The following is a 16801-nucleotide window of genomic DNA, read 5'->3' on the forward strand; positions in this document are numbered from 1 at the left end:
CTGAACAAGAGCAAGACCCCATCTCTACTATAAACAGAAAGAAATTAGCGAAACAACTAAAATAGAAAAAATTAGCTGGGCATGGTTGCAGGTGCCTGTAGTCCCATCTACCCAGGAGGCTGAGGCAGGAGGATCACTTGAGCCAAGGAGTTTGAGGTTGCTGTGAGTTAGGCTGACCCCACAGCACTCTAGCCCAGGCAAGAGAGAGAGACTCTCTCAATTAAAAAAAAAAAAGGAATATGACTTTTCTTATCCTTCATTTATTACCAGCTTGGTACCCGGTAGATATTTGAGTTTCCCATGTTTGATTTAGAACAAATTAAGTTACTTGATGATTTATATACACCTAATAGGTGGCAGAGCCAAAGTTCACCTCCAAACCCCATATTCTTTATGCTGTATCATTCTCTATCTGAGTTCTTATAGTAGTGTGTATTTCTGCCATTTATCAGACTATTTGGGACACTTACCACTTACCAAAACTATTCAGGACATACATATGTCTTGTAACATAGTAGGTATTTAGTTAATATGTTAAATGATCGCCTATAGAAGTAAAGACAATAAATAATTTGTCATGTTTGAGATGTCTTATGTACATTGCTTTTTCTTCATCTTCTTGAGATATAGACATTCCCTGAGGGATATGTTTCCCAGAGAATCTGGTCTCGTTATTTCTTGAGATGCCTAGTGATGAATTAGAAGAAAAATCAGCTCTTGATTTTTCTAGGCTTAAATTTAGATTTAATTTATTGTAGTGCAAGCTGGCATAGCCCTTTTTGAGTGAGAGTATACAAGAGTGGCCTAGATTCTCTTGTATCTCAGTAGTTGTTTGGAGGTTAAATCTTTTTAGTACAGTATTATTCTTCTGGGTATCTTTTGTGTAGTATCAAAAATAGTTTTGCTTATTTTAGGACACAGAGAGTGGATATTGTCAGATCTTGCAGAGAGTGTTGTTGACTTAGTGTTTGCATTAATTCCTGATCTCAGTTATCAACTTTTCTAGAAAGTAAAACTTCTAGTGCCTAAACTAGGTGAAGATTTATTTTTAGCCAGTGTTCCAAAAAAGGATTTATGTAGGCTTAAACAATATGTTCTGCAAGTGTTCATGACCTGTTTCTTACATTACATTGCTTATATCATCTTCAGTTTATGATCTTAAGTATATCTTATATCTGGCTCAATCCCTTAAAAAGTAGGTTGTTTGTGTTTAACACTTCTTTTTAAGTAATTCCTCTTTATTGGAAACATTTGATTTGATAGTATACCTGACCATGCCATGTACATGGAGTGGCATTTTTATAAATCAAAGATAGCCAGAAAAACTCATATTGTTTTATAGTGAAAAACATTTAGAGCATTTAGGTATTCTTCTGAAAAATATTAATAATTGTCAAAATGTAATTTGATTGTGGCAAAATGCAGTTGTCAAAACGCATAGTTACAACTATGATGACAGTTATTCTAGTCTAAAAATTCTTTATAAAGAAATTTCCCTTTTGATTGTTTTTAGTTGATGTGATTCTATACAGCCTTTTGTTTATTAGGATCAAGCAGCTAGAGACATGAAGAGGCTTGAAGAAAAGGACAAAGAAAGAAAGAACGTAAAGTAAGTTGTTTTCTTCTCCTTCACAAAGATTACATGAAAATTGCTGAAGTATTACAAAGCCTATTCCCCCAAAGTTTATAGAGAAAAAATACTAAAATACACAAACGTCTTTACTTAAGGTTATCCCGGTATCTTGAATATGTCTTTAGGTATAGAGATGGCAAAAATCTTTATGTTTGCAAAAACTAAAAATCATTCTGTTGAGTAGAATGGTATTTGGTCTTTATAAAGAGTTGAGTTGTTTAGTAAACAGAAGAAATGAATTACAGTAGGGGTTAGAGGAACATAATTACTAAAGTTTGGCTTCATTGTTTGAGTTTGTCCCATAATTAATATATAATAGTTTAATACCTTTAGGGTTATAAGACGTAATGGTGATTCTATCATAAAAACTATGTACAGTTAACCTTGAACAACACAGGGTTGAACTGTGCGAGTCGGCTTATATGTGGGGGTGTTTTTGCTTTTTTTGGTTTTTTTCCTCCCAACCAAATGTGGATTCACAGGAATGCAAAACCTGTGTGTCAAGAGGGCTGATGTCTTACATGCTGGTTCTGCAGGGCTGACTGCAGGACTTGAGTGTATGTGCATTTTGGTATATGCAGGGGTCCTGGAACCAGTCCTCCATGCATACTAAGGGGTGACTGTATGTTATTAGTAATAAAACTTAATTTCAGGTAAAGAGTGACATGCTTTAGCAACCATTGTCAGAACTTGAAGTACTTTATTTTCTGGGAAAGAGAAGTCTCCTCTTTGCCTTGCTGAATATACTCCTACAGCTTTTTCTACTGGGCATGGTTGAACTTTTTTCTCCTCTGCTTGGCAATCGGTGCACCAGGCCCTTCCCTCTTTCTGTGCCATATGGAGGTTCAGCCCTCTTTTTGGTGCTTACTGTGTGTGTCGCATCCTCTCCCAGCTGCCCTACACTGGTTGTGTTGCTTGCTGGTTGCCTTAGGAATAGCAAGTACTCCAGGTTAGGCAGAAAGTCTGATTAGAAAGAGATGGTTGTGGGAACTAAGCAACCATACTTTCCCTAGCTCCTGAGATATGCAGCAAGTGGCGATTGTCCCTTCTCCATGTGAACTGTTTATGGAGTTTTAGTCCCATACTCATAAAGGAGATAATGTAGTTTTTCCTCTTTGTCCTTGTCCCCAACCTAACTGATTATGCTTGAAAGCAGTTATTCTAGAGCTAAAAATTCTGGGGGACAGTAAAAAGTTGTGACATTCTTTCTAGTGTATGCCAAAATCAGGATTTTTTTTTTCTTTTTTTATATGAAATGCTTTTCACAACTGCATTGTGATTGTTGTGTGGGTTCACAAAGCTAGGGTCCTTTGGTATCTGTCTTCAGAAATTTTTTACTCCTTATACCGTTGTTAGTAATTGATATTTCTAGGGGTACTATATCATCCCATTTAAAAGAAATGCAAACTGCTGCTTATAGAGTGAAACCACACTATCATGGGTGGATAGTTTACAGTGTGCTTATTGCTGCTTTGTTATTGTTAGTGTTGAGAGTTCCTCAGTTGTATGGAATTCAACACTAATCTGCTCTTAAGTATGGAGCTGGGTATGTGGAACATTTGCAGGGAAGTTTGTTTCTCCGCTTGTTTTTCCAGGGGTATTCGAGATGACATTGAAGAGGAAGATGACCAAGTGAGTTCCTATGCAGTATTTCTATCTTTTATTTTTACCCCACAAAGTCTATATTGGAGACAAGCTAGAGCTTGCCTTCATTTGAAATGGCCATTCCTGACATTGAGCAGGCAATGTCATTTGATTTGCTTCTTTTCTACCTCTGTGGCCAGTTGGTAATATAAAGATTCATATGGCTTTCCCCCATGTTGAAGGTGGAACTTTTGATTAACTATGACATCAAAAAAAAATATGACCTTTATTCAGCTTCTTTTTAAATCCAAAATTAATGTTTATTCTGATAAATCAAGTGGTAGAGTAGAATGGGATCTATTGATGGCCTCTAGCAACATCTAACCTCTACTTCTTTGTAAGAGTTCTGTTTGTGATTCTTGTATTTCAAGATGGAACATTAATGACTGTCCATTAGTATATTTTTTTTCCATTGTTCAGTTGTGGAATGATGAGAACCCAGAGTGAGCAGTAATCCCTTCCAGGTTTGTGACCTTTCTAATCAGTGTCAGCTTCCCAGCTTGGATTGGTAAAACCACAGCATGTGTTCTACACCTCTGGGGAGGGTAGGTAGACACTCCATTCCAGGAAGGTTATGGAACAGATTTGTAAGCCTTCTGTTAAACAAGTTAAATCATTTTGTAGTACTAACTGCCTAATTTATTTCTTCTGATGGTCCTTCTGAATACTGCTATTATAAAAGGAATCATTGCTAGTAAAAGTCTTGTCTTACTTGGTAGGTATTTTAATTGTACAGTCATCTGGTACACTGTACACTAATTACAGAATCAGAATAGGAGCAGTTGTACTTGGGTGTGATCATGTTCTTGTGCTTTCCTGCAGGAAGCTTATTTTCGATACATGGCAGAAAACCCAACTGCTGGTGTGGTTCAGGAGGAAGAGGAAGACAATCTGGAATATGATAGTGATGGAAATCCGATTGCACCTTCCAAAAAAATCATTGATCCTCTTCCTCCCATTGATCATTCAGAGGTATGGTGTTTCTTACAGAATTTGATTCTTGTTTCAAAGTGATACCGTTTTCTTCATCCTTAATATTTAGGTTTTCCCAGTATCTGAGTACTCTTATGTCAAGAGCCTACTTGTGCTTTGGGATCTTGGCATCTCTGCTAAGTGCTTGAGTCACAAATTTCATGAGACTTTATGGCCTATCTTGTTGAAGGTTATAGCCACATTATTTGCTCATGTTTGATTTTAGAATTTTAAGAATTTTTTTCAAACAATTGTACCTGTTTTCCAGAAGCAACACCTACTATTTTCCTTTCAAAATGGGCCCTTGGGCCTACATTTGTTGTTTTTTTGTTTTGTTTTGAGGTTGAAGTCTCACTATGTTGCCTAGGCTGGCCTCAAACTCCTAGGCTCAAGCTATCCTCCCACCTCAGCCTTTTGATAGCTGGGACTACAGTTGAGCACCATTGTACCCAGCTTGCATTTGTTTTTTAACTGCTGTAAATCTTTACTGTTGCTCCCAGATCTGGGGCAGATAAGAGGCGTTTTTCAAAGTGAAGCCATGAATTACAGGTTCCTTAAGGAAAGCAAATAAAGATATCAGTATGTCCACTTGAAAAAAAAATCAGTGTTTCATACAAGTTAAATATCTCAGACTAGATCTTATGTACCCTAGTGATTCTAGATCTAGAGCAGTGCTTCTCAAAGTGTGGTCCTAGGGACCCCTAAAGGGACACTTTTGGGAAGCCTACAAAGTCAGAAGAATTTTCATAATAGTAACACTATTTTTCTTTTTCATTGTATCAGCATTTGCTGCAGTGATGTAAAAGCAGTGATAGGAAAAACTGTTAATGCCTTAGCATGAATCAAGCCAGTGGCACCAAATTGTACTAGTAGTCATTTTCTTGCCTGCCAGACATTGCAGTTTGTGGAGGGGAGGGGATGGCCAATTTGACTTAAGAATGCCCTTATGAAACAGTCAAAATTATCATTTAGTAAGTCATGATCCTTGAGTTACATGTCTTTTTATTCTATGTGACAGAATGGGAAGTACACATAAAGCACTTCTGTTGCATACCAAAATATGATAGTCATCTTAAGGAAAAGCCACTTACGTGTTTGAGGTTTAAGCAGAAGTAGCTGGCTTTTTTCATGGAGCACAATTGAAAGTGTTTATTGCCAATAATAGAAATTAAAGCTTTCAAGCAAAAATTAGAATTCAGAAAACTTCTATCCACTACAGGAAGCTTGACCACTTCTCAATACTTAAAGACCATTGTGATAAAATTGATAGTGATAAAAATTGTGATTTTTAAAATATGTGTATAACAAAATGAATGTGTCAAAATTTGGATGATCTGCATGCTACAGTGAACCAGTATTTTCCATGTGACCAGTGTGTAACATTACAAAATCATATGAGTAAAAGCTTCATTCAAAGTACATGGTAGACTAATGGTTTATGATGTAACAGTATAAATAGTTTAATGATATGGTTTCAGATTACACAATGAAAATAACCTTTAGGAAATGACCACTTAAGTTTTAGTATAGCATCAGAGAAGAATAAAAATCCACAGATATCTGAAAAGTCTTTTAAAATACTCTCCTCCCTTTTCCAACTACATATCTTTTGTGGCCAGATTTTCTTCATGGGCTTAAATTAAAATAGCCTATTGTAACATTATTGCAATAGGTCGTTTTCTTTAGCTATTTTCGTTAACTGATATGTTAAAGAGGTTTACAGAAATGTAAAACAAGTGTCAAGGTTCTCACCAAATTTTTTTGGATGTACTCAGAATTGTGAAAATTTTGACTACCTACAGAAAGCTTAAATTCTCCTTAAAAACTGTTTATTATAAACATTACATGATGTCAAAAAGAGAATCATTTAGCAACATTCCTATGTGGTGGTGTTTTTTATTCTGAGTATAATAAGCTATGCCAGAAATGACTACTTTTCTCTTTGGAATTGGAAATGCTTGGCCATACGTTTGTTTTTTTTAATTTTAAAGAGATTTATTCTGAGCCAAATTTGAGGACCGTGACCTGGAGCCACTGCCAAGAGGCCTTGAGCTAGTGGACTCGATGTGGTTAGGTTACAGTTTGGTTTTATACATTTCAGAGAGACAGGGGTTACAGGTAAAGTCATAAATCAATACGAGGGAGGCATACATTGGTTTGGCCCAACATTTTTTTTTTTTTTTTTTGAGTTAACTTGTAAGCAGTTCCATATTTTTAAACAGAGAACTCTCTAAAAGTGCAGCTATCTATGAAGGAATATTTTTTTCCTTCTAGATATTTCTAGAAATAAAAATATTTCTAGAAATATTTTTAAATGCATGGAACTAGGTTAACGGCTTAATCCAAAACATATTTAATACCATAGAGGAAAATACCTCTTCGGTCTTTGGCATTGTAAAGATTCCTTAGTCTGCTTCAAAGTTATTCAAATCTGAGGTGTCCTTAAGAGTCTCTTTAGGAAGTAGGTTGGTGTTTATATTGAAAACGGGAATGGGAAATGGTATTAGTTGTACTTTTTGGGATATATGTCAAAAATAAATTAATTCCTTTATCCTCCCTAGCTGGAATGGCTTTACTTGTACAATATTTGTATAAGTTATTTTGCATTAAAATCAAACTTACAGGATTGACTCTTGAATTCTAGACTAACTTTGAATAATTGGACCTGCAGATTGACTATCCACCATTTGAAAAAAATTTTTACAATGAGCATGAAGAGATAACCAACCTTACTCCACAGCAGTTAATAGATCTTCGGCATAAGCTCAATCTTCGGGTAAGACAATCATTAAGCCAACTATTATTGTATTAACATTAATTAGTCCAGATTTAGTATTACTGTTTAACCAAACTAAATAATCTTGAATTTATTATCTAATGGTTCTTAAACTGTCTTTGCTAGAGTAGTTCTTATATCCCTTGGGCTCATGTGTATCTTGATTTGATTGTTTTAGTCCTCCAGGTGATATTTTAGGATAGGATCATTTTTTTCTTTCATGTGTTCAGTCACCTGTGCTGGGTGGGCTAGTGATGAAGGGTAGGAGTCCCCATCTTCTGGAAGAGAAAATGATTAATAGAAGTGAACAATATATGAAGTCTTAGACTATTTTGAAATTAAGATATACTTGTTTCTGAAATTATATACAATATAGTTTTTGAAAAATAATAGAAGAAATTAACATCTTTTAAAGGCATGCATGCACTAATTTCAGAATAATAGTTTAAATTGCCCATGAAAAAGTTGTGGGTTGCACCAGTTGGCCACATTGTTTAGGGTGCTGAGAAATGTTAGTTAAGTGAAACCGCAGAGAAAATATGCTGATCTACTCTGGTGTGAACAACTTTCTGGCCTGTGTTTGTCCTACCCATTGCTGTGTTATGTTTGAACTCATGTTTTTTGAGCGGAGAGGCAGTGTGTGTGTGTGTGTAGGCGCGCGTGCATGCGCACGCGTGCCCGCATGTGCATGCTTTTCTGTTTCCCAAGAGGTTGCCGATCCCTGTAATACCCCTAAAAACCTTTAAAGTGAAATCCTGATTGAATATATCAGCACCACTGGAGAAGCATTGAAGGACAGCACTGTTGGAGACAACATGGAGTTTATAAACCCCATTCTTCACCTGGGCACAAAACAGTGCCAGACAATAGCTGGACCATCACCAAGTGAGATATTAACTTGTTAGACATCACTGAAAACAGAGGTGATAGATTATATTTTTGTAGCCAGTGTGTGTAGGTTTGTCTTATTCAGAGATCATTTTCAATTTTCAGGAGTAAGATTTATTCATTTTTTCTATCACTTGGTTAATTTTTATGCAGTATAGCAAAAAAGAAAATTAATGACTTTTCCCAATTCAATAATTTTTCTTCCTTCATTATTTCTTAAGAGAAAATTAATTTTGATTTAAGAGATTTTTAGGTACTTAGTCATTTTAAGTCGTGTGACAGTTATGTCAGGAACGCTTATCATGGAGTTTTTATTTGAGGTTTTGCCTTTTCAGTTTGTGTTTTTGGCTACAGACTTATTTCACTTCTTCATACTCAAGCTAAAATGCTAGATCCAAGTAAGTATTGTTGAACTTCAAGTGCTGTTTATGTTGAAGTACAAGTCATTCTTGGGAGTTGTCTCTATCTCTAGGTCTCTGGTGCTGCACCTCCTAGACCAGGAAGTAGCTTTGCTCACTTTGGGTTTGATGAACAACTTATGCACCAGATTCGGAAATCTGAGTACACACAGCCCACTCCAATACAGTGCCAGGTAAGTAAAACGTAATGAAAGAAAAATAAAATAGAATCATATTTTATAACTATACTTAGTTTACAAACAAGTAAAACAGTGTTTAGTATGGAACTGTGTTGACATAGATAGAAGATGTCCACATACTTCCTCTGTGGCTTTAGTGTTCAGCTTTTGCTTTAATTAAGTGAAAGAAAGACATACATGAAATCCAAGAATATTTCTGAAACCTTAAAAAGTAAAGAGCAAATGTAAATTATTTACCACTCTAAAAATTTACTAAGTAATCGGGAAATGTTCTTTTGTATCTGATAAATATCTTGAAATACAATATAAAGAAAATAATTTTTTAGGCCTAAGTGTAACAAAAAAGATTTGTGCATGGACAAATTTGGCACTATTATTACCTAAGATTCCTTTGCCCATGATTTGAAAATTCTCATTTATTACTATAAGTAATAGCTTCTGTTTCCCATTCATACATGGGGTTTATTCCTATTCAGAAAATGAGACTATTCTATACATGAATGAGATAGTTTATACCAAGGGTTGGGAACCTGCAGACTCAAGGCCACATGTGGCCCCCCAGATGCCCAAGTGTGGCCACTCGGCCTAATTCAAACTTCACAGAAAGGATTTGTTCTGTAAAATTTGGATTTAGTCAAAAGGCCACACTCAAGGATCTTGAAGGCCACATGTAGCCCCATGACCACAGGTTCCCCTCCCCTGGTACAGACTATGTACCTTCTCCAGGGAAGAAAATTTTTAAAATTTTAGCAACCACTTCCATTATAAATTATAATTTTTCATTTATATATTTTAAGCAAAATGGAGTCATTCATATTTTGTAAATGGTGGCCGATCTACATGAAGAGAATGATGTTATTTCCTATAAATCAAGAAGTCAATAGGAATGTCAGATATTTCTGTTTCACAGCCAATATGCATAGACCAGGATATGTTTTTTTTTCCCATTGGAAATGAATGTCATTAATAGCCAGTTTATCCTTTTCTGCTGTTTCCTTCAATGCATCTTAGAGTTGAAATTTTGAAGTGGACATACTTTATTTTTTCTTCAGGGCGTGCCTGTGGCGTTAAGTGGTAGAGACATGATTGGTATTGCTAAGACAGGCAGTGGGAAAACTGCGGCTTTTATCTGGCCAATGTTGATTCATATAATGGACCAGAAGGAATTGGAACCAGGTGATGGACCAATCGCTGTGATCGTGTGTCCTACTAGAGAGCTTTGCCAGCAGGTATGTCTTTTATATAGAATACCCCTTCCATGTGTGGACTAGCAAGGGATTAGCCAGTCTAGTAGGTAGAATGATCAGGAATCCTTTTTTTTTAATTGTGGTAAAATATAAAATTGACTATCTTAACCATTTTTAAGTGTATAGTTCAGTAGTATTAGGTATATTCACATTGTTATGCTACCAGGAAGCTTTTAGAAAGTATTATGTAATATTTCCTATGTAACCAAATATATGCTGTTTCCTTAAAACTACTGTTTAAGAGGGGGAAAAAAGTATGCCGATATGGGAATTGTTTGTATTTATAAACTCACAATGTTTTTCTCCAGGGTGTAAATTCATTTTTCTTGGTAGAAGGGCAGTGACAGGATCAGGAAGAGAAGGGTAAAAAAATGAATGATCAAGGCAAGATTTTAGATAGCTTGTTGATATGTGATAATGGTACTCTGCTATTCAGTTATACCTTTATGAATAAAATTGTGATTTTAAAGCATGTTCTAGGTTTTGATTTTTTTATGATATCACACATTTTTTCAGAACTCCTTTTTGGATTGTGATAGAGATATTTGTTAATGTCACAGTTTGTTAATATATTAACAACTTTTAGATCCATGCAGAATGTAAGCGGTTTGGAAAAGCTTATAATCTTCGATCAGTGGCCGTATATGGAGGAGGGAGCATGTGGGAGCAGGCCAAGGCTCTTCAAGAAGGGGCAGAGATTGTTGTGTGTACCCCAGTAAGTATGTCTTATGTTAAGTGACTTCTCAGCTTCTCTTGATATGGAAAACATAGTTTTGCAGGGAATTTCCTCTAAAATATGGAAAAGCAGGGTTGAGAACCCCCTGATGAATGGCAGCCTGTGGTTTTGATTTAATTTTTAATTTTTTGTTTTGTGACACAGTCTCACTCTGTCACACTGACTAGAGTGCAGTGGCATCATCATAGCTCACTGCAACCTCAAACTCCTGGGCTCAGGCTATCCTCCTGCCTCAGCCTTCTGAGTAGCTGGGAGTACAGGCATGTGCCACAATGCCTGGATAATTTTTCTATTTTTGGTAGAAACGGGATCTTGTTCTTGCTTAGGCTGGCCTTGAACTCCTCATCTCCAAGTGATCCTTGCGCCTCAGCCTCCCAGAATGCTGGAATTATAGGCCTGTGCCACTGCTTCTGGCCTTTGGTTTAATTTTGATTGGTTGACTAACATAGCAGTCCAGTAAGAGTCTTTGTGACATATACATTAGGAGCTACAAATTCCCCTCTAATTTAAATAGTTTTCTTACGCTCGCCTAGAAAATGGATCCATGGTTACCAAGAGCATCCAGAATCAGATATTCAGAGTATGGTCAAAACTGTCCAGAAGAGTATAATCTAAACAGTAAAACCCATCAGTAATCTTTAAATCAAGTCATTTCAGAATGCCTCAGGAAAATGCTTCTGGCCATCTTCCCACAGAATTTAAATCACAATTAATGTAAAGGAAGAAGCTAATTAGGTTTTCAAAATTTCTGCTCGATTGAGCTATATAGTGCATAAATAAAGTACTAGGCTGTCATACCAGCATTTGTTACTATCCAAGACTGAATTAGCACTTTTGCCAGGAGCGCAACTTTTGGAAGTGCTTGTAAATGCTTTTTAATTATGCTTACTATTCACTTTGTGTATCTCATAGGGTCGACTGATTGATCATGTGAAAAAGAAAGCTACTAATCTTCAAAGAGTCTCTTACCTTGTGTTTGATGAAGCAGATCGAATGTTTGACATGGGATTTGGTATACCTTGAATACTTATTTCTTCTGTCCCCATCCTCATGGTGCTAATTTTTTCTATATCTTTAGAGACTCAGCAAATTTTTTTCCACATAAGAGAAGCTAAAAGTATTGCTGGTTAGGATTAGACTGTAGAAATATAGCTAAGATATTAACTATTTTTAGGTGTTTTCTCAGGAAAAGTATGTTAGGCTTGGTTGAGTTGAGGAAAGTTGAAAATATCTTTGTATATGGGGGAATATTTTCTCTATTCTTTATTTTTATTCATGTGCCTATGATTTGGAGGTCATGATCTGTGTTCCTGGGTAGGTGAACATCACATGATTTAATACCCTTCGTATTCCTGTCCACATAATTATCTTTACTGATTGGAACACTACCAGACACAGCCCATCTGGATATAAGGAAAATTTTTCAGAGTTTTATAGTGAATGATGTATCTAGGATTTTTTTTCTTCTTCTTGGAGACAGAATCTCAGTCTGTCACTCTGGCTAGAGTGCGGTGGCATCGTCATAGCTCACTGCAACCTCAAACTCCTGGGCTCAAGCAGTCCTCCTGCCTCAGCCTCCTAAGTAGCTAGGACTATGGGCATATACCACCACACCCAGTTAATTTTTCTATTTTTAGTAGAGATGAGGTTTCACTCTTGCTCAGGCTGGTCTCGAACTCATGAGCTCAAGTGATCCTCCCGTCTTGGCCTCCCAGAGTTCTAGGATTGTAGGCATGAACCACTGCACCCAGCCTTATATCTGGGAATTTCCTTAATTCATATAACTTTTCATGGGAACTTTTACTAAAATGACTTTCTCCAGGCCTTCCAATCTGTATTACAGGGTCCTAATATTAATTTTGCTGTTCTACTTCTTCCAGAGTACCAGGTTCGATCCATAGCGAGTCATGTCCGTCCTGACAGACAGAGTATGTATGAAGCACCTTTATTAAACCACATTTGTACTCAGAATGAATACCTGTTTATTTCATAAGCAATCACAATTATGGAAGTAAAAATGATCATGTGTATACTGGTGAGAACCATAAAGGGTAAGATAATGACAGTTTATCTGAGCTGGACAGGACTTTAGAGAGCATCAGATATAACTTACTCATCTTTGTAGATGATAAAACCAAGGCTCAGAAATTAAATGGGTTGTCCTAATTTATACAGGTTTATCAGTGGATAGAGGCAAAGCACAGTACAGATCTGCTGATTTGAAATCAAGAGCCTTTTTCTGAATCATGCTGATAACTTGTCTTAGCTGAAAATGTAATAAAAATAGAGTAATAGCAAAATCTTTTTTTAGTGAATGAATTTTTAAACTAAATTTAAGGTTTAGGTGGGTTTATGTAAAAAAAAATCTGAATAATTCTGAATGTCAAAGAAGCTTAGCAGATGTTTAATAAAAAAGTCACACTATTTCTTTTATTTTTTTAATTTATTTCTTTTTTTTATCTGCAGAAAATGGAACACTATTTCTTTAACACAATTTATTTTACCTTTTAGCTCTCTTATTCAGTGCAACCTTTCGGAAAAAGATTGAAAAGTTGGCCAGAGACATCCTGATCGACCCTATTCGAGTGGTGCAGGGAGATATTGGAGAGGTAATTCTTAGCAAGGCTGGATGGGATGCCAGTGGGTTATTTCTTGTATTATGGAGACATAGAATTAATTTCTCACTATTGAGATAAAAATTTAAAATAAGAAGTTTATGGATGAAACAACATGTTTCAGATTTGCTTTAAAATATACAAATGGGCATTTGGCGACATGAAGCTGCTCACTCACAATCTGCTGAGCTCACATGTGTGTGTGGGGGGGGTGTCCATGGCTTCCCCCTGTGCCTCCAGGCCACCGAGGTCCGCATCAACCCCGTGGAGTTCAACCCCAAGTTCGTGGCATGTATTATGTTACCCAAGGTGGAGTGGGTGGCGCTCCTGGAGGCGGCAGATACCTTGCACCTGGTCAAGGTGCCCAAAGAGCCGATTCAGGGATATGAGCATGATGAGAACTTTCTGAGGGAGATGCACCACCTCCCGCTGGAGGTGGATGTGCTGGAGGGCACCCTGCAGTGCCCAGAGTCTGGACGTCTGTTTCCCATCAGCCGTGGGATCCCCAACATGCTGTTGAGTGATGAGGAAACCGAGAGTTAGTTGATCATGCCAGGCACCAGTTTTCCATTTCGTGACTGTGTGTATCTTTGTTGATGTATGTCTTGTTAATACTTCTTCCATGTATATCACCAGCCCTTGTCCCCACGACAAACTGAACACACAGTGTTCTTGAGCTTGATAGTATATATTTTTTCTCATTAAAGGTTCAAAACCAAAAAAATAAATAAAATATACAAATGGGATAAATGAAGCAACATTGGCAAATATAGGCAATTATTGGAGCTGGGTGAAGAGTACTAGGTAGTTATGTTCTTCTTTTTTTTTTTTTTTTTGAGTATTTAAGAATTTTCATTAAAAAGTCTTTTTTTTAATGAGACAGAGTCTAACTCTGTTGCCCGGGCTAGAGTGCCATGGCGTCAGCCTAGCTCACAGCAACCTTCAACTCCTGGGCTTAGGTGATCCTCCTGCCTCAGCCTCCCGGGTAGCTGGGACTACAGGCATGCACCAACCATGCCTGCCTGGCTAATATTTTCTATATATTTTTAGTTGGCCAATTAATTTCTTTCTATTTTTAGTACAGACGGGATCTCACTCTTGCTCAGGCTGGTTTTAAACTCCTGACCTTGAGCAATCTGCCCGCCCTCAGCCTCCCAGAGTGCTAGGATTACAGATGTGAGCCACTGTGCCTGGCCAGAAAAAAGTCTTTTTAAGCTTTAAAGAAACAGGTCTGCCAAGAAATCTACCAGTGAGTTAGGATGGAACTGATGTTTTAAATGATTGTGGGAGGTTGCCTGCTTAGGAGGAAGGGGTTCACTTGAAAGGCCTGGCGAAAATAACGTTTTATTTCCTACTTGTGTGTGTATATGCCCTATGTGGGAAATTTCTCCAAATCAGGACTTGAAAGTCACTTAAGTATGCTTAGAAAATTCCTTCAGTTGCTTGCCATGTTTATTGTTAAAAAAAAGTTCCAGTGTAGTTGGCATCTTGACATTTTGCAGTTTTCATTTTTCAGTGCCTTCTGTGTGCATGTATGAATTGTATTAGGAACACTGAGTGGGAGGGACAATAGAAGAGTTTACTATATTAGGAATAATCTGAAAAGGCATTTAAAAAGGTATTGCAGAGTGTTGGGTTATATAAATTAGGTACATGTAAATTATGTATATACACCAGGGAGAGGTGGAGAGCAAGGTGATTAGCGAGTAAGTTTTGAGCTGCACTTGAATTGCTAAAAGAAGGACCAAGGTGAAGAGGAATTGTTTAAGGTTCTTCCAGATACAGGTAGAAAATTTATGCCTAGTCCTGTTCAGGTGGCCAGAGGCGTCAATATCACAATCATCTGTTTCATTCCTTCTCAGGCGAACGAAGATGTGACACAAATTGTGGAGATTCTCCATTCTGGGCCTAGTAAATGGAATTGGCTTACCCGGCGTCTGGTGGAGTTTACCTCTTCAGGGAGTGTCCTCCTGTTTGTTACTAAAAAAGCCAATGCTGAAGAGCTAGCCAATAACCTTAAGCAGGAAGGTCATAATCTTGGGCTACTGCATGGGGACATGGATCAGAGTGAGAGAAACAAGGTCATTTCAGACTTTAAGAAAAAGGACATTCCAGTCCTGGTGGCCACAGATGTTGCAGGTAGAGTATGAATTTCAGTCCCTGTCCTGTCTGAGTGCTCTGTCTTAACTACATAAAACCTGTAATAGCTGAGTAGGCAAATTGAAAGACTGCTGGTCTGGTTGACCACACACTGGGGAGCAGCAGTTCAGCACAGGGATCATAGTCTGGAGCTCTGGATACTGCTATTCACTTAATGTTTCTCTCTGATCAAAGAGTTTCTGTAGTTAGAAGACAGTTGTGTGAATGTGATAGATATCTTACACAGATTTACACGTGTCTTAGGCATGTTTCAGTCAAGATCAGAAAATTTTTTGGAGTATGATTTTTGGCTTTGTCCTGCCAATTTTAATAACTACCCTTAAAAATTGGTATTTTCTTCTAGAAAGGTGAACACCTCTCAGCTTTGAGATACATTTTTAAAATATATTCCCAGGCCAGGCGCGGTGGTTCACGCTTGTAATCCTAGCACTCTGCGAGGCCGAGGTGGGAGGATTGCTCGAGGTCAGGAGTTCGAAACCAGCCTGAGCAAGAGCGAGACCCCCGTTTCTACTAAAAATAGAAAGAAACTAATTGGCCAACTAATATATATAGAAAAAATTAGCCGGGCATGGTGGCCCATGCCTATAGTCCCAGCTACTCAGGAGGCTGAGGCAGGAGGATTGCATGAGCCCAGGAGTTTGAGGTTGCTGTGAGCTAGGCTGATGCCATGGCACTCACTCTAGCCTGGGCAACAAAGCAAGACCCTGTCTCAAAAAAAAAAAAAAAGTATATTCCCAGTATAAGAGAGAGGTCATGTCAGGTTATTGATGACAAAAGATACAAGTCGCTTACACTAGATGGCCCCATATCATAGAATCTACAGTGGTGATATTTATTTTAAAGGGATAACTTACATGTCTGTATCTCAGCTTACCAAACTCATGCACTTTTTGCGTAGGTAAGGGAATTGTGGGTTCTTAGAGCACTCAGATTTACTTTGAGCTTTTGACTCCAGATAAAGAATAAAAGAATTTGGTTACTTTTAATTTCAGCCCGTGGTCTGGACATTCCTTCAATTAAGACTGTCATTAACTATGATGTGGCACGAGACATTGATACCCATACTCATAGGATTGGCCGCACAGGAAGAGCGGGTGAGAAGGGTGTGGCCTATACCTTATTGACTCCCAAAGACAGCAATTTTGCTGGTGACCTTGTCCGAAACTTGGAAGGAGCCAATCAGCATGTTTCCAAGGAACTCCTAGATCTGGCAATGCAGGTGAGGGGCTAGGCATACTTCAGATTATAAAACTATGAGAGAAATCTCAGCAAGCCTGGGGCAGATATCTTTATGCGTTACAAGAAAAGGTGGGAGGGTATGTGGGATTTATGAGGTACAGATGGGATTCGTGAGCTATTAAAATTCATCTGGTCTGTCTTCTCATCCTTTCCATTCAACAGCATCTGTGTCGAAAAGTTATTCTTTGCGCTAAAATCTGTCCCTGTATTTTCTACCTGCTTACCCCATAGCACGCTATGAGTCAGTTCAGTCTCAGAGATGGCTACTATTCTCCCTACTGATCTGCCCCTCA

At 37.6% G+C, this 16801-nt stretch overlaps 1 protein-coding gene and 1 pseudogene across 1 annotated transcript in view; both read left to right on the top strand.

Annotated features, from left to right (window-relative positions):
* Positions 1–16801, top strand: part of DDX42 (DEAD-box helicase 42) — a 41195-nt gene that overhangs the window by 18386 nt on the left and 6008 nt on the right. The window contains exons 4-15 of the mRNA XM_012747265.3: positions 1548–1609; positions 3229–3265; positions 4100–4249; positions 6921–7025; positions 8386–8505; positions 9564–9740; positions 10345–10473; positions 11407–11506; positions 12375–12422; positions 13006–13103; positions 14972–15248; positions 16262–16488. Coding sequence (XP_012602719.3) covers positions 1548–1609; positions 3229–3265; positions 4100–4249; positions 6921–7025; positions 8386–8505; positions 9564–9740; positions 10345–10473; positions 11407–11506; positions 12375–12422; positions 13006–13103; positions 14972–15248; positions 16262–16488 — 1530 coding nt within the window. The remainder of the gene's footprint in view (positions 1–1547; positions 1610–3228; positions 3266–4099; positions 4250–6920; positions 7026–8385; positions 8506–9563; positions 9741–10344; positions 10474–11406; positions 11507–12374; positions 12423–13005; positions 13104–14971; positions 15249–16261; positions 16489–16801) is intronic.
* Positions 13110–14956, top strand: LOC105861625 (multifunctional methyltransferase subunit TRM112-like protein pseudogene; annotated as a pseudogene).

The sequence above is a fragment of the Microcebus murinus genome, chromosome 18, assembly GCF_040939455.1.
Source record: "Microcebus murinus isolate Inina chromosome 18, M.murinus_Inina_mat1.0, whole genome shotgun sequence".
Classification (NCBI taxonomy): Eukaryota; Metazoa; Chordata; class Mammalia; order Primates; family Cheirogaleidae; genus Microcebus; species Microcebus murinus.